This window comes from Chelonia mydas, chromosome 2, assembly GCF_015237465.2.
Source record: "Chelonia mydas isolate rCheMyd1 chromosome 2, rCheMyd1.pri.v2, whole genome shotgun sequence".
Taxonomy (NCBI): domain Eukaryota; kingdom Metazoa; phylum Chordata; order Testudines; family Cheloniidae; genus Chelonia; species Chelonia mydas.
Genome location: NC_057850.1, coordinates 80,535,767 through 80,559,522, shown reverse-complemented (window position 1 = coordinate 80,559,522; position 23,756 = coordinate 80,535,767). Strand labels below are relative to the sequence as shown.

General features: G+C 41.0%; 1 protein-coding gene across 17 annotated transcripts in view; it reads right to left on the bottom strand.

Annotated features, from left to right (window-relative positions):
- Nucleotides 1–1,260: 1,260 nt before the first annotated feature.
- The window catches only part of ESCO1 (establishment of sister chromatid cohesion N-acetyltransferase 1), a 67,298-nt gene continuing 44,802 nt past the window's right edge, over nucleotides 1,261–23,756 (bottom strand). For 4 of the 17 annotated variants that reach the window (XM_027819393.3, XM_027819391.3, XM_043539780.1 and 1 more), the window contains 4 exons: nucleotides 17,296–17,385; nucleotides 14,320–14,463; nucleotides 12,980–13,167; nucleotides 1,261–2,275 (listed from right to left, as the gene is read on the bottom strand). In XM_027819393.3, the coding sequence (XP_027675194.1) occupies nucleotides 2,128–2,275; nucleotides 12,980–13,167; nucleotides 14,320–14,463; nucleotides 17,296–17,385 (570 nt within the window). In that variant the 3' untranslated portion in view covers nucleotides 1,261–2,127. Of the gene's footprint in view, nucleotides 2,276–10,120; nucleotides 10,258–11,927; nucleotides 12,130–12,979; nucleotides 13,168–14,319; nucleotides 14,464–17,295; nucleotides 17,386–18,002; nucleotides 18,125–23,756 lie in introns of those variants that run through there. The other 13 variants (XR_005224356.1, XR_006288572.1, XM_043539781.1 and 10 more) reach the window with 10 other exon arrangements.

Here is a 23,756-nt window from a genome sequence, read left to right as displayed (position 1 = left end):
CATTTTACCACTCCATCAAACCTGTTTTCTGGTGGCCATTACATCTGCCAGATGAGTTTCAGAACTGGCAGAGTTCTCTCTGCGGGAACCTTACTCCCAGTTTCGGTTTGACATGGTGGTGCTAAGGACTCCAGAACATTGATGCCAATGGTGAATTCTCCTTTCCATATCTTGCAAGAGAGAGTCCTCTCTTCATTCTATCCAAAGCCACAGCACCTGATCAAGAAAGTGTGGCACACATTAGATGTCAGAAGAACACTGAAGATTTACATCAAGCACACAGGATCTACAAGGAGGTCAGGTGCCCTCTTTGTCTTCTTCCATCTGAAGTGTCAAGGACTCCATCTCCAAACTCTTTCTTGCTATATAGATCAGACTATGGTTGAGGGGACATTCCTGTCCCAGAAGGAATCAAGGCACACTCCACAAGATCCATGGTGACCTCATGGGTCGAAAGAGTACATACTTCTACCACAGAGATCTGCAACGTAGCAACATGATCACTGGCTAAAACCTTTGTCAGACACTCTACTGGACTTTGTCTTCCACAGAGGTCTCCTTCCACAGAAAGTTGCTGTATGAGATTATCCAGTAATACCACCTTGCCTTTTGAGCAATTCTGTAAAAGGGAGGGTTTTTCCCTTTTTCCTTCTGTCTGTTCTCTTATCCTTCCCTATATCTCATGTGTAGCAAAATTGTGGGAAACAAACTGCAGAATGGAAGATTTCTTATCTGATCATTTCGTTTATGAAGAGGTATTAAACTCAAATAGTTTGATAGTCCAAAACTGATTTTTTTGGCCAATAAACTATTCAGCAAATAAAATTCACCCAACTCTAGTCTCACTACTGGTAAAGGAAACAGCTTTTCTCAGCTGCTAGCTGAGACTGCATTCAAACGAGCTGAAGCCACAGTGCTAGGAAGCTTATCCTGTTGACCACCTCTGGACAAGAGCATGCAATAAAATAAAGAATTTATTTGCTGGAAAAGTTTAGGTTTTCTAAAGAGGACTTAAAGAGATGAAATTAATAACTTTCCACTTCTATAACACAGACATTAGACCACGACAGCTACTCCTACAGTATATGCTCCAAAAATGAATTATGGCATCGGGAACTATTCCTTAGGAAGTGTGAGGCTTTGTTGTACTGAAGATTGTTTTGAATCAGGACTTTTCTTTTGGATGTTAATCTGATTAATATTTCACCATTGAACATTTCCTTTGCAGGAACAAACACCAAAGACTACTTTTGCACTCTGTTAGCGTCACTTAAAAAAAAAAAAGCTATCAAGTACTTTATTTTTTAATCTACATTATATACAGATAGAGAAAGGCCACAGCAGTTTTTCACCATATAAACCCTTTTAAAGTGAAGGGCTTTATGAAGGAGATACAAAGTGAAGTTCACTAATAAAGGCATATACCCAGTTCAGCATTTCTGGAAAAAAAGGCGAAGCATATACCTGTTTATATTTTGCAAATTCATCTTTCACAAACTACTGCTAAATATCCCCTTTGCAAAATGTGTAACTTCCTTATTCTTCATATAATTGAGAAATCAGGTTAATTAATCTTTGTTATTCATATTAATGCATAGTAGAACCATGTAATTAATTTGTCAAGTCTATCACCTATAAATAGTGCACTGTAATATTTCTGTTATTTAAGTTCTAATTGAGCAGAGTTTTAAAGTTTGAGAAATGATCTTTTATATACCGTACTAAACATCTAGAACTGGTAAAGTACTAAATATTACAGTGCCAAGCAACACTGGTATATCACCACATTAAGAACTTCAGTATGTACTCAGCGAGACCATAGTCCTTGCATTAGTTTACAGTCCACTATGAACAATATCTCTGCATGTAAACATGACTAATTAGAGATAAAAATACATCATAAACTTCTGTAAAAGATAACAAAATATCTTCTTTAAAAAAGAGTTAGACTATTACTGCACAATTTACAATTTTAATAAAATAGTACAACCTTTTTTAGTTACCAGTCCTGAGTTCATTGTAATAATAATAAAAAATATATATATGGCCCTAGCTCCTGGTCAGGGCTGAACTCAATCAGTACTTGTTAGCAGAAGTCTCCCAATACTTGTTGCTGAAAGAATTCCACTAAGTATGATACTGTCCATTGAGAAAGTTATATACCAGGAACTGGCCAGTGCCACAGTACTGCGTTGCAAAGAGTTTTCCATCAGGAGTGGGATCAGAAAAAGCAATTTCTTCTTTCCTCAAGTATGAGCCATATATAAAATTACTCCTGTTTAAAAAAAAAAAAGTAAAATTGGTTAATTTCCATGAAGTGATAATGCGAAAGTATATTTTTGTATCTTGAAAGATCCCTTTCTTCAATTATTTTTCAGGTGAGCTAATCCTTATAATGGGTCTTCACTCTCCATGGAGCGTTAGGGGCAAAACCAGACCTGTCTGTCACTGGGTGGGTGTTAAACCTCTTTCCCTGAGCAGTCGGCCAAAGTAACTTTCCTAATATGTTTTAAAGTATTTATGGGAGGATGGCTATAGCGATCAAATAGAGAATTCATACTCTACGTTGTATGCAATATATGCACGTGTGCTACAGTATAAATTCTGTATTTTATAGCTAAAGCCTCTTCTCTCCCCTTGGCCCATCAGCATAATCTGAGTAAACAGCCACTGAGATTCCAATTTACAAAAAAAAAAAAAAAAAAAAAAAGGCAGGATCAGTTGCACAGAACAGAAGAAGAAAGCTTTCTTTCAGGTAAGAAAACAAGTTCTCCCACTCTTCATATTGATCCTCACAGTCCTTTACACAGAGGGAATTAATTTGAAGCTCAAAAAATGATTTCAACATGAGATGTGTAGAAGAGCAGTCTGAGTTCAATATAATGGCACAGCATTAAGTACCTTCCGCTAAAGGCATTGTGAGAGTCTTGGATGTCTACTTTTTAATGTACAGCAAATGAGGAAGTTGCAGATGACACTAAACTGGGAGGAGAGGTAGATACACTGGAGGGTAGGGATAGGATACAGAGGGACCTAGACAAATTGGAGGACTGGGCCAAAAGAAATCTGATGAGGTTCAACAAGGACAACTGCAGAGTCCTGCACTTAGGATGGAAGAATCCCATGCACCACTACAGACTAGGGACCGAATGGCAAGGCAGCAGTTCTGCAGAAAAGGACCTAGGGGTTACAGTGGACGAGAAGCTGGATAGGAGTCAACAGTGTGCCCTTGTTCCCAAGAAGGCCAATGGCATTTTGGGCTGTATAAGTAGGGGCATTACCAGCAGATCGAGGGACGTGATCATTCCCCTCTATTCGACATTGGTGAGGCCTCATCTGGAGTACTGTGTCCAGTTTTGGGCCCCATACTACAAGAAGGATGTGGAAAAATTGGAAAAAAAGTCCAGCGGAGGGCAACAAAAATGATTAGGGGACTGGAACACATGAGTTATGAGGAGAGGCTGAGGGAACTGGGGATGTTTAGTCTATGGAAGAGAAGAATGAGGGCGGATTTGATAGCTGCTTTCAATTACGTGAAAGGGGGTTCCAAAGAGGATGGCTCTAGACTGTTCTCAGTGGTAACAGATGACAGAACAAGGAGTAATGGTCTCAAGTTGCAGTGGGGGAGATTTAGGTTGGATATTAGGAAAAACTTTTTCACTAGGAGGGTGGTGAATCATTGGAATGTGTTACCTAGGGAGGTGGTGGAATCTCCTTCCTTAGAAGTTTTTAAGGTCAGGCTTGACAAAGCCCTGGCTGGGATGATTCAGTTGGGGATTGGCATTCTTTGAGCAGGGGGTTGGACTAGATGACCTCCTGAAGTCCCTTCCAACCCTGATATTCTATGATTCTACTCACCTTGTGCAGTAACGATGGTTCTTCGAGATGTGTGTCCCTATGGGTGCTCCACTTTAGGTGTCTGTGTGCCCCGGCACCTCTAATTGGAGATTTTTGGTAGCAGTGTCCCGTTGAGTCCGCTCATGTGCTCTTCCTCCCTCAAGGCTATTTAGCACTGCACAGGCCAACCCCCCTCACTTCCTTCTCTACCACAGAGCCCTATAGAGAACTCCGAAGTAGAGGGGAGGAGAGCGGGTTGTGGAGCACCCACAGGGACACACATCTCGAAGAACCATCGTTACTGCACAAGATGAGTAACTTCCTCTTCTTCTTTGAGTAGTGTCCCTATGGGTGCTCCACTTTAGGCGACTCCGGAGCAGTACCCACCACTGGAGGCTGGGACTTCGGAGCGGAGTCTTTCACTACAGAGAGTACTGTGGAGTCGAAGATTGTGTCAGCGGCCAAATCTTCAGTGATCGCATAATGTTCTGCGATAGTATGGACAGAGGCCCCAATCATTGCTCTATAGATTCGGGAGATAGGGGTATCCCTATGGAATGTGACTGAGGTAGGAACTGATCTCATGGAGTGCGTACGGAACGAAAGCAAGTTACACCTTTGCTCAGTGATTGATGCAACTAGAGACCCATTTGGATAGTCTTTGAGGAGATATCACAGAGCTTTTGGATCTTTCTGTGGACAAAGGGAAGAGTTTAGGGGATTTTCTGAAGTCCTTAGTCCTGTCCAAGTAGAACGCTAATGTCCTTCTAATATCTAACATATGCACAATTGTCTCCCAGTTGTCACAATGTGGTTTTGGGAAAAAATAGGGAGATGGATCTGTTGATTCATATGGAAAGTGCAGAAAAAGTAGGGAGAAACTTGGGATATGGCCTTAGAGTTATTTTTTATTTATTTATTTTAAAGACAAAGGCCATGAATGATGGGTGTGCCATCAGGGCTGCTATTTCTCCTATGTGCCTAGCTGAGGTGATGGCAATTAGAATGCTGTCATCATGGACAGGTATAAGAGAGAACAAGTTGCCCTGGACTCGGAGGGAGGTCTAGTCCAAGCCCTGAGAACTAGATTAAAGTCCCAGGCTAGAGCAGGTGGTGTCACATGAGGGAAGAGAGTCCCAATGCCCTTAAAGAGTCAACACATTAGTGGTTGAGCAAACTCCAAGTGGGAAGCCATTTTCACCATGAGCTGTACCTTAAGGGAGCTGAGTGAGAGTTTAAAATGTAGTGCAAAATCAGAGGGAGGAAGCCTTGGAACAAAGAAAGATCCAAGCCTGGAGGCGGAGGACCCATGGATTGGGGTGAAGGGTCAGCCCATTGTTTATAGAGAGCAGGTGAGGAATGGGCTGACGTCAGAGGAACAGGAGGGCATACTGCCATCTGCATCAGGAAAGGGAGCCAGACTTGTCATAGTCAAGAGGGGCAATCACAATAACTCTTGCTTTGTTTTGTTGAATTTTCAACAGAATCTTGGATAGGGTAGGAAACAGGGAAAAGACATACAAGTGGGCCCCGGCCGCTGGGAAGATGAGGGCAACTGCCAGTGAATGTTTCCCCAAAGGGTGGCTATATCTTCAAGCACTGTGAATTCAGTATACACTCATTGTCGTGAGAAAATTCCAACTGAGACTGTTCATTATCCCATTCTGTATCCCTTGTAGACAGACAGCTGAGATGAGCACATTGTGCTTGGTGCATCAGTTCCAAAGTTTGAATGCTGTCTTGCAGAGGGAGGGAGATCTGGCAGCTCCTTTGCAGCTTATACAAAACATACAGGTCACATTAAGTCCATCGTAACCTTTGTGTGTGTTGTTTTTGATGAAAGGCAGAGTTTGTTCACAGGCACTCCTGACAGCCCCTAACCCCAAAAGAGTGATATGGAAGGTCATTTCTGTGGAAGGCCATTTATCCTGAACCTTGCTGTTGTGTAGGTGAGCTCCCCAGCATATTAGGGAGATGTGTCCCAGGGTGGTGAATGTGGGTAGTGAGGGGAGCGCTCTCGCTTGTACTGCATCAGGTTGGTGCTGATAAAGTCCAGTCACTGTACCGGGGTTAGTATGCCACTACAATGAAGTGTATCTTGGAGACTACCATGTGTGGAACAGTCTGTACCTATAATGATCCTGCCCCAAAAGTAAACAGTAGGAAATCTCCTGTATGACGGTTGTATTGAGATATGGAAGTAGGCACCCTGTATGTTCAGGGCTAGAAATCACTCTCTTTGCTCTAGAGCTGGTCCTAACTGCTGTGAAGTAAGGTAAGGTGACTTCTGAGTGGCGTGACAGGTGTATAGATGGCAGCTGATGCTGTAAGGTATTGTTCAGGCCCCCGACCAGCTCAAAGTGCTTATAAGAGGCAGTTTGAGAGGTCATGGACTGGGGTGCAGACTGTTCTCAGTTTTGAGCCCTGGGCCTCTTACACTGTGGCTCATAACAGCACAGAGATGGTGATTATTGAGAAGATTGTGATCTATGGTGTGGTTGAGAGGTACATCTTCTCTTCTGTTCCACAGTGTGGATTCCTAAGGAGTGTAGCGTAGTCTGAGAATCCTTCAGGATGTGGAGAGAAAATCTGTCTTCTCCGCAAAGAGTTTGGCCCTTCAAATTGGAAGTCTGTAGCTCTTTGGGCAATCTAGAGAGGTATAGCGAACCCACAACCCACCTCAGTACCATGGTCATGGAGACTGGGCAGGCAGCTGTAACAGCTACATCCAGTGGTGTCTCTAGGACCGGTCTGGCTATTAACTGACCTTCTCTAAGAATGGTCTGAATCTTCTTTTTGTGTTTCCAGTAATATTTCAGAAACATCCTGGGTTTCCCAAGATTAACAAAATTGTTTTGGCCATGACAGTTTGGTAATTTAGGACTCTAAACAGCATTGTTGATGATGAATATGCCATCTTGCAAAGCCTGATCACATGGAGTTGACTTGGCATTATGTTGCTTGCTTCATGCATTAACCACATCCACTATGATGGAGTTGGGTTGCAGATGTTGAAAACAAAGTCTGCCTCTTTGGGTAGAGATGTAGGGTTGTTTTTGTTTACACTCTGTTGCTGGTTGGTGCGATGGAAGCTAGCTCTGCCAGATGATTTTGGTAGGATCTAGAATCAGCTCATTAATTGGGAGGACAGTTCTAGATGAAAAGGTAGTGGGCAGAATTTCCACCAACTTGTGATGTGTATCTGCCATCTCCTGTAAGGGAATCTGCAGCTTGTCTGCCACTCTCTTGGTAAGATCCAGAAAGTTCTTAAATCTTCACCTAGTGATGAAGGGTGGGCAGCACAGTCTCATCTGGGAGAGATGAGGAGAAGTGTGCTGAAGAGATAGCTTTTTCAGAACAGGAAAGGAGGAGGAAGGGGAAAAATAAACAAACAAACTCCACACTTGAAGAGGAAGCTTTCTCCTGTCCTGGCTCAGGTGCTCTCCTGCCCTGGCTCAGGTGCCAGGCTGTAGCAAACCATCCGGTGTCTCTCAGGGAGAGTCCACCAGAGACGGTCGCGCCATGTGTGTGTATATACCCGAAGAGTTACAATATGGCCTTGGGAGGAAGACGCAGGAAGGCAGGCACGGGCGGTTGGTGTGATGGAATTGGGGATGACCCTTGTAGTGTGGTGGTGGGCCACCATGAGGGGCCAAGGAATGATCTTCTCCTAGCCAGTATCAGATTAGTCAGTGGGTAAGGGTGCCGCTGACTGGGGTATCGGCAATATACAGCCCAGTGCTAAGAGCGATTCTGGGTGCTGGAACGTGCTCGATACTGGGGTCCTGGTATCAAGTAATGGGCATTGTGGTTCTTCCCCAATCATCAGGTCTCCAGGGTACCAGAGCTCATGCAGTACCATGAGTTCATTTGGTACCACAGAGGAGGGTCCGTGGTACATTGTCAGTACTGATAGTTGGGCAGAGCACTCCCTAAATGAGAGTTTTGCCCAGTACAAAAAAAGTTTGTTGGTGCCACTTTTTTAGAGACGGTATGGTAATTGTCTCTCCCTGAGTACTGAGGCCACAGGTCTCCAGAGTATCAGGGTTACCATGGGCTCATCCGGAACCCCAGAGGAGTGTCTGTAGTCAGTATCAATGGTTGAGAAGGTGCAGAACACTTCTTAGATGGGAGTTTTGTTGCATCTGGTACCAAAGGGTTTCTCTATGCCGCTCTTTTAGAGATGGTACGGTAACTGTCCCCTCTCCTTAGGGAACACTTAGGGGACAGTAGGGTGGAAGCCTCTGGTGGAAGCCTCTAGTTTCTCGGTGCGAAGCAGAGCTGACAGCAGGGCTTCTCTGTGTCGCTCTTTTAGAGATGGTACGGTAACTGTGCCCTCTCGGTGCAGTAGTTGCCCCCAGTAGAACTCGGAGCAGCACAGAAGCCTCTTGTCAGTGGGAGAGCAGAGCTCAGAGCAGGGCAGAGCTCACCGCAGGAAGCCCCTTCTCAGGTTTCAGCTTCCAGGGCTGAGCTCACAGCAGGAGGTTCCTCTGCTGGTATTGTCCTACCGAGATGGCCTGGCCGCACTGGGGAACACTCCTCTGGCTGGCCAGTTGCTCGGGGGTCAGTGCCGAGATGGCCGCACTGGGGAACACTCCTCTGGTTGGCCAGTTGCTCGGAGGAGCCTTTCCAGGGGGAGTCTGCTGGTGGCTTCTTCTTTCTCTCTCTCTCTCCTCCTCTTCACCACTCGACCCCTTTTGAAGCAAAGGCTCCAGGGATGATCCGGGGTCAACGCCCACCAGAGTCCCCTGCAGACTGAAGTGTTTTCTCTACAGGGAGGAATTTTTACTTCAGCTCCCAGCTCCTGTGAGGCTGCAGTTTTAGGTGTGTCAGGTAAAGCACTTCTGTGAGGGTCTCCCAGGCAGCGTGAGTGTCTGGCCATTACAGGAATTGACTCCTGGCAAGAGAGGCACCGCTTGGAGCAGAGAGAGCCAGGCAAGCCCCTGGGCAGAGGGTTGTCATCCTCTAGCAGGGAGGAATATGCAGAAAAACATCGTCTTTACTTTTTTTTTTAAACTGAAAAAGAAATAATTGAGACTACTAGATGCCTGGGGTGGGGGGGAAATGCCCCCAGACAGGGAAGGAAAGTTAAGTTCTTTTCCTTTTTCTCTTTTCTTTTTAAACCAAAGCACTAAAATAAAATAAAACAAAACACAACTAAACACTAGCCTGAGTACTTTTAGGGAGAACAAAGGTGACAAAACAAGGTGGGGGTTCGCCCATGCAGTGCTAAATAGCCTCAGGCAGACCACGAGGGAGGGAGAGCACATGCGGGGGCTCAACAGGACACTGCTACCAAAAATCTCCAATTAGCGGTGCAGGGGCACCCATAAAGACATTACTCGAAGAAGTAGTACTGATTACCAGGTGCAGGGCCGGCACCCACCAGCAGCCCCCTGCGCCCCCACTCGCCTCCGCCTCCACTCCGTCTCCTCCCATGAGCGTGCTGCCACCGCTCCACTTCTCCCTCCCAGGCTTGCCAGCAAACCTGGGAGGGAGGGGGGAGAAGTGGAGCAGGGGCGTGCTCAAGGGAGCAGGCAGAGCGGAGGTGAGCTAGGGCGAGGGGACCGCAGGAAGTAACCCGGGGGGGGGGGGGGGGGGGGCGTGCAGAGGAACCGCTCCCCGCCCCAGCAACCCTCTGCTCCGCCACCTCCTCCAACGGCGCTCCCGCCGATCCGCTTCTCCCCCATCCCCCCCAGGTGCGGCAAGCCTGGGAGGGAGGGAGGGGTAGGAGGGGAAATGCGGTACGCCAGGGGGAGGAGGTGGGGCCAGGGGCGGGGCGCAAAAAAAAAAAAGGGGGGGGGGCGGGGGGGACGGGACCGAAAGCCAGCCCTGACCAGGTGCCTGCCTTGCATATTTCCTCTTAAATTATTACCACTTGGGCCACAAAGCTATTAATTCAGTGGAGCTCTCAGAGGACAGAGGAGTTCTAATATTCCCTACAGCCATCTTTTTTCCCCCCAGCAGCTAGATAAAAATAAAAATCAAATTCTGCCAAGTCTATCATTTTGATGGATAATATCAAAAACAGAAATTGAGTGGAGTCAGACAATTATTTAGTTACATTAGATGCTGAAATTCAAAAAGTTAAAGCTTTATAACCATTAAAGCATCAATTGACAAAAATATACAAAGTAAATATCCTTAAATTCTAAATGGTCATGCCACTTTTTTTTTTTTTTTTAAACTTTTCCTATCTGTAATTTTTGATCATCAATACAATTTTGTCAGTCTATGCACAGTAAAAAAAAAAAAAAAAAAAAAAAAATCTACATTTACTGACATTTACCAATAAAAATCGAATCCTTCCAAGCCTAGTGAGAGGATTTTTGTTTGTAGGAGGAAGATAGTCTGACTTCATATATGTCTTGAGGGGTCTGTGGACATAGATGGTGCTACCAGGTTTTCACAGAAGGCACTCTGTTAGGAAAAGAATGAAGCCAAGGCAGTTTCTTACGATGTGTAAAAAGGTAGTGTTTAATTTCTGAATAAAAACCAAATCTGGGTCAAGTACTACTTTAACTGCAGAATCCTAGCATTGTCTTCTGTACCAGTATAGCTTTCAGAAATATGACCTATAGCTTTACATGCAAGTCAGTGAGTCCTTAAGAAGATGTTTGATAAGAGGGTCAAACTATCATGTAATCCTACAATGGAGGTCTTTGGCTGTAAGGCAGAGATGATGCTCTGAGAAACAGACATCAGGATAAAAGTAGATCTTGCCTGCTTTACAAACAACATGGCTGAGCGATGTACTTTCAAGACGTTTACCATTAAAGGCAATATGAAGGGAGAAAAATTGGGTCTGTGTCCTTTTGTTCATATATGAAGTATAAAAGTGGGTCAAAAGGATTATACTCTCTTTGACTTTTACCATAAGAATATCAGGTTTTTACTCCTGCTTTGCTTGGGGTCTCCTTGTAGGGCCCAGGATTCTAGATTTGGAGCTCTCAAAGACCTTAACTGAAAGGTAGGACCTGAAACAGTTAAACCCACAAAACAAAACCCCACTCTCTTTTGTAAAAAAGAAACATCAAGGGGCTAGCCTGCAAGAATTCCAGAATCTGATGGATGTTTGCCGATCTGGACAGGATCTGTTTATCAAAAATTATATTTCAACCAAACAGACTTGTGGCTGTGGATGAAGAACCTTTTGGGGGGGGGGGGGGGGGGGGGGGAGAGGGAGAGAGAGAGAGAGAGAAAAACTGCCCAAAAAATGCTGATAAGAATATTTTACTCTGAAGGAAGGCTAGCAGTTACTTTCTCACTACTGCATTTAAGACCATGTTTTCTAGTTAGGAATCAAGGGAGGCTCCTAGAGATCTTACGCAGATTTTCATCTTCTTGTTTTAAGAGCACATATCTGCTGGGAAGTCTGTTGAAGCTAGAATGACTCTAGTGAAACAGGTAACCAATGCTAAATCCAAGCCCTGCTGAGGATACTTCCATTATTTTAGATCAGGATCTATTCAGCTGTCAGAAGGGCCTTTTACAGCAAGATAACTTTAATTAAGGAACATTTAGATTTTTAGTGAGCTGCTACGTAAAGTGAGGAAAAATTCCTTGGTGGACAGATGAAAATCATTTACATGTTTTTCTGCTGCTTTCTCTCTCTAGCATCTCCTGCATTTTGCTTATCACGTGTCACTCAAGAGAAAGGATGGTCTCGAGCAATTCTGAAAAGCAACTATTTTTAGATTTTTACTTCCTCATGATGCAATTCAGAAATTGTTGTTAGTTTGTTTTTTAAAGAGAGACCTCTGCTCCGAAGAGACTTTTTTTTTTTTTTTTTTTTAGTTAAGGAGGGGCAAGGAGTTCAGGCCCAAGGAGGAAGATCCCTAGGTTCAACAGAGAATGCATCCCTAAATTAAAAAAGGGAGGAACTGGTGTCCATGGCAGTAAACCGGTCTTCCAATCAAAGGGGACATTGCAACTGTCAGTGTCTATGGGGACCCTGCTACACAAAGCTGTGGGAGCCCCATACATAAGAAAGCTTACTACTGGAAATGCTGGTGCAGTCAGCAAGGAAGCATTACACTCCACAATTATTTTGTCAGGTTGCTGTGAGAATGGCTGATGAGCTCAACTCTCCACTCACCCTGGACCCAGTTAGAGACTTCTGCTTTCTGACTGTCAGAGCTTTCTACCTGGAAGCAGAAAAGGTAAAAGCTCCCTTTCAATGAAGATCTGGACAAGAAATTGCAAGCAGCATTTTCTGATTCTTTTAGATTTGTCTGATGATTACCTCAAACAGAAGAGCCTACTGCAGAAGGATTTGAACTCATAGGGTCTCTGAAAATAGCATTAAAGACAAATCATCAGATTTAGGTGTTCGCTTGAAGATATCAACTTTAAAGCAATTTCCAGCTTTAGAAAAAAAATTAATACAAAAGTTCTGAAAACAAATGTTCTACAAAGGGAGCTCAGAGCCTACTGTGGGGAAAAAGGGGCGGGGGGAGTGAACAAACTGACTGGTTCTTTGCTGGGGATGATGGGGAGAGGTGGCCTTCCTTACTGATAGACTAGCAATTGAACACACCTAAACTCCATAGAAACTAAAATCTACTGTAAGGCTCACTGGACCTGAATGGGGTGAAAAAAAGTCAGATTCAGACTAATGTTAAAGAACACTACTTAAGGAGAGGTATAGGCAGGTAAGAAGAATACAATAGGTAGCCCTGCGGTTTTGTGCCTGTTAATGTCCCCTTTTCCTGTTCCCAAAAATCCAGGAGATGTAACTAATAGATTAGGTAACATAATGAAGAATACAATTTGTCTTAGGGTAAGAGTGCTTAACTCCCATTTTCATAAATCACTTAAGCACTCTTGAAGATTTTGTCCCTAGTCTACTTTGACTAATCCATTGTGGACAACATCCTGTCAGCTAATTTTGACTCTTTACAATTGTATTCAAGCAAAGTTTTTTAGGTTAGGCAAGCCCTATGAGAATACTCAAATTGTTAAAACTGTGCAAAGTCTGTGTAAAACTGAGCACAACTTTCAGTTTTAGGTTTATATCCACAAATTCACTGAAAAGGTCTTCATAAAAAAAAACACAAAAGATTGTCAGACAAAAAGCCTCAACTTTAAGTCTAATATTGAGCCCCAAATCACTAAAATTATTTGTTTTTTTTAATATTACCTAAGAGACTCTATCATCCGAGAAGCGATTTTCTTCCGACGCATCATACTGAACACCCAGATTCGACTAATCCCACAGATAGCAGGCTCAGGAGAAGTCGAGCAGCACCAGGCTTTTTGTCGCTCAAATATGATTTTCTCATTTTCTGAACTAACTTCTGGAATCTTCTCTTCTATAACTCTATAGCCCTGCAGATAATGTCAAACTTTAAAGGCACGATTCATAACTCCACAATGTATTAGTAATGCTTGTACAAGATAATCCATTCTGCTGTAAACAAACACTTCAGTTACACATATCTTCTTTGATGAGGGGGCATAGCATGTTAATACATGTTCTCTCATCACAGTCTCAATGCACAGTCAAACTGTGGAACTCACTGCCAGGGGATGTTGTGAAAGTTAAAAGTATAACTGGGTTAAAAAAAGGATTAGATAATTTCATGGAGGATAGGTCCATCAATGCCTATAAGCCAAGATGGCCAGGGACAACCCCATCCTCTGAGTGTCCCTAAGCCTCTAACTGCCAGAAGCTGGGACGGGATGACAGGGGACAGATCACTTCATAATAGCCTTGTTCTGTTAATTCCCTCTGGCACACCTGGCACCAGCCACTAGCCACTGTCAGAAGACAGAATACTGAGCTAAATGGACCTCTGATCTGAGGCAGTATCGCCATTATTACATTTCACAACTTTAGTTTCAGTTCTGTCCCCTTAATTTCAAAACTAGGGTAGAAGAATCAAAAGTATCAGGGAGATTTCATGTATGGAGTTTCTTTGGTTTAGCTCCCCAATTGAAAGTGAACAAAATTTATTAATAGTAAGGTAGCCATTAAATTGCATTAACTTCTATTTTTTAGACTTTGGGGTTTTTTTTTGTTCCCTGGCCAGAATCCTGGAGTACTTTTTGGAAGGGTTAGGGTATCCCTATTACCACAAGTCTGTAAGATCAGGGCTTAAGTACATGGAGACATGAATAACTACATTTTGGAAATGCTTATGATGGAAAAGTCTTTACCTGTCTGATACAAATTACCTTAGTAAGATCTCTTTTAATAACAGAGTTGTGAGTATTTTCTGTCCCTAGAGGAGTACCTTTGTACAGGACCACATGGTGTAGGATAGAGACTGCTAAATGCTGGGATTTCCAGTAGATGGTAGAATCCCTGAGTTTAGCTGTCACAAATAAAATCCTAAACACCTTAAAATGGGATCATATTAGACATTAATGGCCAGACCTGAATTTTAACTACCTCTGTTGCTCTAGAATGTCTAAAAAATATAATTGGTCATTCAACACTGAATCCCCAGTTTGCACCTCTAGAATTTGATCACTTACCGACTGGATATGTTCTGCAATTAAACAACCAGTCACTTTTTTGTCATTAGAAATAAAGAGAAGTGTCTTTGTTCTAGAATAGCACATGAGCGGAGCCTGTTGGAATCCCAGGTCATTGTCTACCATCTCTCTAATCTCTTCAACCTGTCAAAATAATAAATTAAAATTAACATACAGTAGAAGAGCTACATATAGATATACCACCCAAGAAGAACTGCTACATGTTTATGGACAGGTTCTAAACATATTAAACAGATTGGAAGTGTTATTTTTCCAGAAGTTTGAAGGATTACTCTAGATGTAATATATGAAAGATAGCTACATGAATCTACTTAAAGAATGTTTAATTGCAAATATTAAATTAGACTTTTCTTTTGCTGTTAAGTCTTGTCAATTATCATGAATGTCTTTTAGGCCAGGAAACAGGATTCCTAAAATTAAGTGCAAACTTTGCTTAATTAGGCCAGTAAATGTCCTAATCAAGCGCCATTACAACTCTCAGATCCTAATTTTAGATGAAAGAGACATTTTTTAATCTCAGAAAAATCAGACAACTCTCCCTCTAAGTCTGAATGTGAAGAGCAGGAACGGATTAGCAGAAAAGATATGAACACAAAGCTGGCAATTTTGAGTTGACTGCATACTTCAGATAAGAATATTAGTAACATCAAAAACTCCAATACTATCTATACACATTTAATTTTAAGCTAACCTGAGACATTATCTGTCAAGACTAGAATTCAAGAATAACTTTTACAAAGATGATATTATTGGTTCCATCTCCTAATCCAAGATAAGTAGAAGTTGCAGTTTTATAAACCAGACCTGAACTACTGCCAAACAAACAATCTGATTTCCAGTATTAAATGTACAAAATATTTGAAGTCACCAGTAATGAGTGATAAGAATTTTAGACTTCTCTCTCAGCTTTAAGACTTCTTGTACTTTGCACAAAAGTTTGTTGGGTCTTAAAAGATACTCTAGCAAACTAATCAGGAGTTTGAAATGACTGACTGTCCCTCTCTGTTAGGATACATCTACACAGCAAAGAAAAACCCACAGCTGGCCCACGCCAGCTGACTCAGGCTCGCAGAGCTTGGGCTGCGGGGCCATTTCATTGCTATATAGACTTCTAGGCTTGGACTGGAGCCCGAGCTCTGAGACCCTCCCACCCTGCAGAGTCCCAGGGCCTGGGCTAGAGCCCAAGCCTAGAAGCCTACACAGCAATGAACCAGACCTGCAGCCTGAGTCAGCTGGCACAAGACTGTCGCAGGTTTTTCTTTGCAGTGTAGGGACACCTCTAGAGGCTAAAAAGCATCTGATAAATAAGCAGGCAATATGCAAAAAAGTCTTACTTTAATGTTATATTAAAACTGAGATTTTAATCCCAAAGAAATCAGGTAGTTCAGTGTAAAGTACAGCATTTCATGTGATGACAATGTAGGCAGTAAGAGTAGTGCATATGTACGTTTACTGTAGATGAGACATACTAATTTAGAAAATTCTGTCTCAGTTTTTCATTAGGATCATACTAATAGTTTTGACACACTAGAGTGGAGAGCCACGGTTATCATGGGACTCTAATTCCCTGACTTGTGCAATTAAATTCTCAACCTTACATCTTTTTCTTTCAGGACAATCAGTCATCAACACAATTCATTAAAAATTAGTAAGTGGGGGAGAAGTGTAACCAAAGCTGCAGGAAAAGGTGCCACAGAAAATGCTATCTAGAGCACAAAAAACATACATATATGTTCCATCACTAATATCCCTAAAGGTCTCCCATTGATACACTGAGCGGGGTAAAACCAGCTCAAGTTCATGAAATTTGAGCAAGCACCTTGTTTTTTTGTTGCAGTATTCTCTGAAGTCCTTGGAAATGAGCTAACAGAAGCAGTAATCACAGGTCTTACACTTAATATTGCAGAGCACTACTGCTATGCCAAAAGGCAAGTCATAAATTGTAATAATTCCTTGCTTGTAATATTTTAATCAGTTTAAACATGAATTAAAAATCTGTTAAAGATCTACTTCACAAGTCAAAAGCTATTCCTTCAACCTACCAAGTCACAACTTCTTGAATATTTTGCTACTACTAGAAATGTAAAATCACAATGAAATAAAATTACTTCTAATCATTGCCCAAATCAGATACTTGAATACTCATTATGACAATTTGTCCAACTGCAAGTTTACAGGTATTAGAAAATTTTGTAGAACATGATAAAGAAAAAAGGTAACAGATTTTGATACTAAAAGATTTTTGATACTATGTTACGATTAATTTCAGTCTTGAATCTCTCTTGGATTTATCTAAATTTAGATTGCATGATCTGAACTACAATTAAATTCACTATGTGCATGTCAGTCTTCATTCTTAGGAATATGTATTTCAAAAGTTTTTAAACCTAGTATTAAAAAGATTAGATTTATATTTAAATGTGATATTTTAGTTTAGCAGGCTTAAAACTTCAACGACATTTTACAAAAGCATTGTTTCTCTCTTCTGGTATTTCGGAACCAGCTGCTAATCTCAAAGGCTGGATTTGTCAGTTGTTCCACATGCAAAACTCTAGTTGAAACCAACAAGAGTCTGTAATATATATCAATTGCAGATCAAGCCCCTATGATAATTTCTTGGAAGTAAAATAATGCAATTTCTCATAACTCCCCCCTTCTCATAACTCTATTAATCAACTACAGACTACCCTTAGTGTCATGATCAAAGGGCTTCATGTAGGATAGGGTGAATACATAGAGCTGAATTATCTGATGTGCCAAATTTGGACTTGGTGCAGTTGGGGAGTGAGGGAAGGTGGTAACCCTAAACCTGCACTGAAGTGTTCTGATAGTTTTGGCATCAAAGAAAAGACTTCATAATAAAGTAAGTAAGTTTAACACCATTGTTCTCCTTACAAAAAAAATATTGTGCAGGACAGAGTATACTTTGTAAGAAATTAAATAGCTTCAATGTACCTTTTTAAGTGCATACTTTGGATCATCAGGAAGAACCATTATTATCTTCCCATCAGGATATTCAGCCAAAATTCTCTCTTTCTTCCATCCCTAAGTAAAACAAACATTAATCTATACTGTGTATAAGATAATCCTTTTACAACCAGAAAAGTGACATACATATCAATATATCTAGGTATAGTCAGCCTGTGCAAACCTATGCAATAACTAATTAGTGATAGTTTACTGGTAAACAACCTGATCAGTCAGCCTTATTTATCCACACAATAGGCATAATGCAGTATCACTCAATGCAACATTCTGTATACCAACCATATCCAGACACATCTCATGAAACTTTTATTTTAAAATTTCCAAATGGATGATTTTTTTTTTTTTTTTTGCAAGTTTGTAGTTCATACTAAATTTTCAGGATTAACAAACTCACTCAACTGATATAACTGATTTCTCAACCTACAAGAAATATATTTTCCAGAGTCCAGAAATGGAAATAAACTAAGTTTTTATTTTTAAAAATTCTTTAACACGGTTACCTCCACAAATACACACTCAGTTTTAAAGTTCTGGCATGCGAAAGACCTCCAGGAGGTTTTAAATGAACTGATTGGCATGCAGTTGCCCAAAACTTAAGGAACAGGGTTTTTTGTTGTTATGATCATAAACTATCAAAGCCACAAGAAGGAGACTATAAAAAGTATTATAACTACCTTCTAAGAATCTAATGGGGAAGGAGGCTACGTTGTGTGTATCTGAAGTTAAACATACTCAAAAAAATAGAGGTAATTAATTCTTCTTCAGATCCACACTCATGATGATTAATGAGCAGTACCTGCATGGAAAAAAAACAAACAAAAAAGCCACTTAAATCTAGTAAGATGGGACAGATCCAGAAATTAGAAATCGAGTTGCTTTGACGGGATTCTGAAAATATTGAACACAAAAGAAATGAGGAACACTTAACTAGCTGACCTGTAAGTCTCACACAAAGCACCTTTATGTAAAAAGCCTTTGAAGAACCAATACAGATGGAACGATTTTCTCAGTGACATGTACCATCCGGCTTAAGTAAAATTTTACCTGACTAAAAAGCAAACAACTGGATTTGGCACTGACAATGCCACATGTACTATCAAAACAGGACAAGTTTCAGAAGGGTTATTTCTACTTCATTTTTTAATTATCTTGATACTTTCAACCATTCTTTCCCAAACAAGATGCAAGATGACACTTTTAGAAACAACTGGTATCACAGATTTTCACTTGATGCCAACAGTGAAAACTGGTACAAGAGGGCTCGTTAGAACATATGTTGCTCCCGAATGATGCTACTGCCGAAAACTAGTATCACAGGGATGTCATGCACAAGTTTAGTTTCAATCCTGCCACCTTCCCCCCTCAATGATAGCACTGAATACCAACAGAGAGGGGCAGGCCAGTCGAATGATGGTAAAATTCTGCTGCTGGGGCACAGTAAACAGGATTATTATGGCACTAGGGTAGTGGAACAGCAGCACTTGTGAGAACTTGATCTCCAGTTAGAGCAAATGTAAAGTCTCCTAGATGAAGCAGGGATTAAGCCATCATCTGTTTTTTGGTGTCTCACTTCAATCTCCCACAGCTTCCATCACCTACTCCTGACCAACTGAGAATGTCACTCAGAAGGTGTAAGTAACATGACAAGAATCCTACCAAAACACCATCCGGAGTGCTGTTATCCAAACACAAAGATGCAGCCTTATATTTTTGGTAAAGTCACAAAGGGCATTCCAACTAGAGTCGGTCAGCTATTTTTCATCAAAATGAAAGTTTGACGTAAGTAGAAAAAAAAATATGAAAATTATATTTTCAGAACAGCTCTTTCAAATGAGTACTGTCTAACTATGAGGACGGGGCAGAGGGAAATGTACATTTCATGTTACCTCATTCTGCTGCCACTGCTTTCAAGACAAGTAATATTTTAGTAGCATGACTCTCATCTACAGTGGAGAATTCAATAAAATCAGCAGGAATTATATCATGAAGGACAAATGAAGCTCTCTCTAAATATTTTCAGGATTCTTTTTTAAATTGATTTTACTGTTTCTCTTATTTTCTGATTTTTTTTAAAAAAGGAACTGAATATATTTTAGTACAAGATAGTGATTCCGTTTTCAGCACTGCCATTATTCATTTCCAAATTCCAGAGGCTTGTAATTCAGCCACAAAGGTACAATTAGGGTTGAAAACTTGTATTTTAAAGTCTTACCATGCCAACACCTTATGAGTGTTCAAAGAAAGATTTAGAATTAATACGATTTTATAGCAGAGGGTAGAAAGCAAGTTTAAAAATAAAAGGAGTACTTGTGGCACCTTAGAGACTAACAAATTTATTTGAGCATAAGCTTTCGTGAGCTACAGCTCACTTCATCGGATGCATTCATGTCCCGAAAGCTTATGCTCAAATAAATTTGTTAGTCTCTAAGGTGCCACAAGTACTCCTTTTCTTTTTGTGAATACAGACTAACGCAGCTGCTACTCTGAAACCTGTCAAGTTTTAAAATGTTTCCACATTTTGATTTTTGGAGTTAGCTGTGGGCTTTTCCAAAAGTTAATAGGTTTAAACAAATATCTTTTGTCAGCATTCCTATTGTTGTTCATGCTATTGTAAGGAACAAGCCACATTTTTTCATTATACAGTGTTGACAGAAACACACCAAAAGAGGTCAAGGTGCTGGTATTATTCTCAGATTAAAGCTTCCAATCAGTAATAATTTATCAAATTAAATATCTGAAAATATATCCAATACGATTTTAATGACAGTATCTTGTATGCATTTTGAGGGCATATTTTCCTTTAAAGAAAACACACCTACTTACACCCATATTAAAATACAATTAAGTGAAAATGTGGCTTCAAAGATCAAATTGCAAGGCATTTGCATCACAAGCAGCTGAAGGGAGGAGTCCTTGAACTAAAGGTAGAACACACAGAATAACATATTAAAATTAAAGTACTTGTGCTCTTCTACAAAAAGGGCAAAGGTAACATATCTGCAGATGTAAACACATTTTGTAATATGCTATTGTAGAAACATAGGAAGTTGGCTTTTCTTCTCTCATTTTTATTTACATTCCTTTTAAGGCATCCATTTTGTCAAGCCCAAATTTTACTTAATTTTATAGTAGTACAAGGTGTTTGGAATGAACAAACAAATCTAAATTTAATATTAATGTCTGTAAGAAATAGAAACTTCTTCCTATATGCCTACCAACAAGCATTTGTTCTGCATGGTCAGGGAAAAGGGTATGATCATAGCATATTATACCACATGTGAAAACTCCAGTGATTCAAAACTGCACCATTAGAAATCACAACTATAAGTTGTAAAGGTGCAAATATGTGCCCAAACCAGCACTTCTTCCAACTGCTGCAACACTAGTGCCTGATGGGTATCTATCCTGTAGTTCTCAGCACAGATCCTCAAAGAAGGGGTTTGAGAGACAGTAGCAGTCCACAGGTGGAGAGGTGGCAGACAACAGATTTTTTAGTTTGAACCATACAAATTATTTTTCATTTAATATATGTTTTGTAATTTAAAATGGAATCATTATTGCACTAAAATTCTAATTTTTTATATAGACTGAAAATGGTCTGCATCTTAATAAAACAGAAAATTTGTACACAGAATTATAGACCCAAATATTCAAAACAAGAAATTGTTCAGAAGTACAGGAAACATTGCATATTGCAGAGCAGTTGCTGAAGCAATTGCAGCATTATGGTACTGTGCAGGGAACGCTAGTTGTAATGTTGTGGCTTTAGGGCATCATTTTATTTACACTAGGTGCACAGTGACGATACAAAATACAATTGTGAGCTCTGCTCAAAGCAAGTGCAATTTCGATAGTGCTAGCAACTTGTGCGTGCTTTGTAAGCACTTGTGTGAGTACATGTGTGATGTTATCTGATTAAAATATGACCATGCAAACCATTGCTGCTACCACTGTTATATAATTGCAGCGAATCTTATACATAGTATGACACATGGCCAGAAAGGGTTAAGCAGCTTGCAGGCTAAATAACCCAGAGCCAACCTTTAGAGATGTTAGAAAGTATGCAAGTGGTCATTAGGGCCATTCTATGCTAGATAGGCTAGAACTTTGAAGTGAAAACCTGTATTGTTACAGAATTAGAGGTAATACTAATTGTGTGTGTTTACATGGTTAACATTAAACCAGATACAAGTAAACAGACCGTTCCTGTCTGTCACTATAGCTATTAATTCAGAGATCAAAAGAGAATAAATATTAAGATGAATCTTGGGTGCAATAATGTCATCGTCTATATGTCTTTTTGAAGTTTGTGATAGACTGCCTGATGGATAAATTGCCCTATGTTAACTTGTGTAACTAATTACTGGTGGTGCTTAGGAAATAAGCCTCCATAATTGCCTATTGTTCGCCGAAGTACTCCAACCTGTCAACTGTATAAAAAGGGCTTGGCTCCTAATCCTTTCTATCTCAGATCCGCTTGAGGCTTCATGAAGGGGAAGCATAAGCTACAAGGCTGAGATCCCAGTCCTGACTGGACCACCCTGAATATAAACATCGCACTATAACCTATGGACTAATTCTGAAAGAACTCTTTGCATCTACAAAGCTCACCATTTCTGCTATGACTTTGAACCTCAAGAATTGTACTCATGCCTGTATGTACACTGATCTTTTAACCAATACTCTCTTTTCTAATAAATTTTAGTTTAGTTAATAAAAATTGGTTGTCAGTGAATATTTGGGTATGACCTGGAATATTCATTAACCTGGGAGGTAATGTGTCCGATCCTTTGGGACTAGAAGAACTTTTTTATATGATGAATAAGATTTTCAGTAATCCTCATCATATTTGACTTGCGTGTCTGGGTGGAGGCATGAGGCTGGGTTACTTTAAGGGAACTGTGTTGTTGGCTTCTGGGTAACCAGTGGGGTATTACAGAAGCTGTTTTGTGCTGGTTTGGTAAATCTAAATATTGGATTATCCACCAGTTTTGGGGATTGTCTGCCCCGTTCTTTGCAGTTCACCCTTATTGAGCAATCTCAGTTGGCCCCCCTGGGACTCCGGTCACAACATGAATGGCGTTACCAGCATAGCAAGTGTCTACTGTGGCATTACGCCCTATATACTTCACAATATTATATGAGTATGCCATAGGTGTGATGTATTTTGTGCAAGATAGAGGCATGTGAGATATCACTGAAAAGGTTATGATTTACTGAATAGGATTATCCTACTTGTATGCATGTATCATTTTGGTATCTGAAGTTAGGATAACTTTCTATGCCTCTATTACAAATGTGTTTACACCTGGGGAAAAGGTTGTCTGTCTAGATGGCTGGCTGGGAAGGGCCAGTAGGGAGAACAATAGCTCTTAGAAGAATCTAATCTCCCACCAGGGAGCCTTCCTGAGAACACTACAAACAGCCTCTGAGTCATGGCTGCTGTGACCCTACAGGGACATGTGACCAAGTCACCTGGTACTAGACTCCATCTTGGAATACCAGTGCTTTTCCACTGACCACGCATGGGAACCAAGCTTGGACACAAAGGATTCCCGCCCTATGCAAAAGCTATTTAAGGCAGGGGAGTGACATCATCGAGGTTCTTCACTAACCCCCCACCCTAAAGAGACTCTTGGAAACACCTGAGGAACAAGGACTGAACTGGGGGGGAGGGATTGCTAGAGCCAGGCTAGAGGGGTTTCTAGCCTGTGAAAGGAATACCTTTTAAGCTGCAAGCAAGGGCAGCTGACCCATTAAAAAATCTCTACAACCAGCTTAAGTCATCTTTTAGGGTGAGAAATTGCTACTCATATCCAATCTCTTAATATATTAAGCTTAGATTGCATTTTTGTTTATTTGCTAGGTAATCTGCTTTGATCTGTTTGTTATCCCTTTTAATTTCTTAAAATCTATCTTTTGTAGTTAATACACTGGTTTTAGACAAGGCAAAAACAAATGTATGTGGAAGTCATAACTTGGAGCAAAAAACTGTGTATATTCCTCTCCACATTGAAGGAGGGGACGAATGAGCTTATTTTGTACAGTTCCTCCGTGCAGCACAAGACGGTATAATTTTGGGTTTACCCTCCAAAGAGAGGTGTGCATTTGAGTAGCTGGGCAGTTCCTTAGCTGAAGCCTTCCCACAAAGCTGATCTCAGCATCTGTATGTAGCTGCAGCTGGGTGGGTCCCTACCTGTATGTGTGCTAGAGGGAGCTTGAGGGCCTGTCACAGCAGAACAGTGAAGGGAGCCCAGGTTGGTGGGCCAGGTGGGCTCAGTGGTACCCTAGTACCAGGTGGCATCTTGGGGGAAACCCGTCACAGTCTGCAATGCCAAAATTCTCTAATATAGGCTTGCCTTTAAAGCACGTAAGCTAAGAACACAGTAGAATGCATTAACTCTGAATTTCCCAAGTTTCCCAAGTTC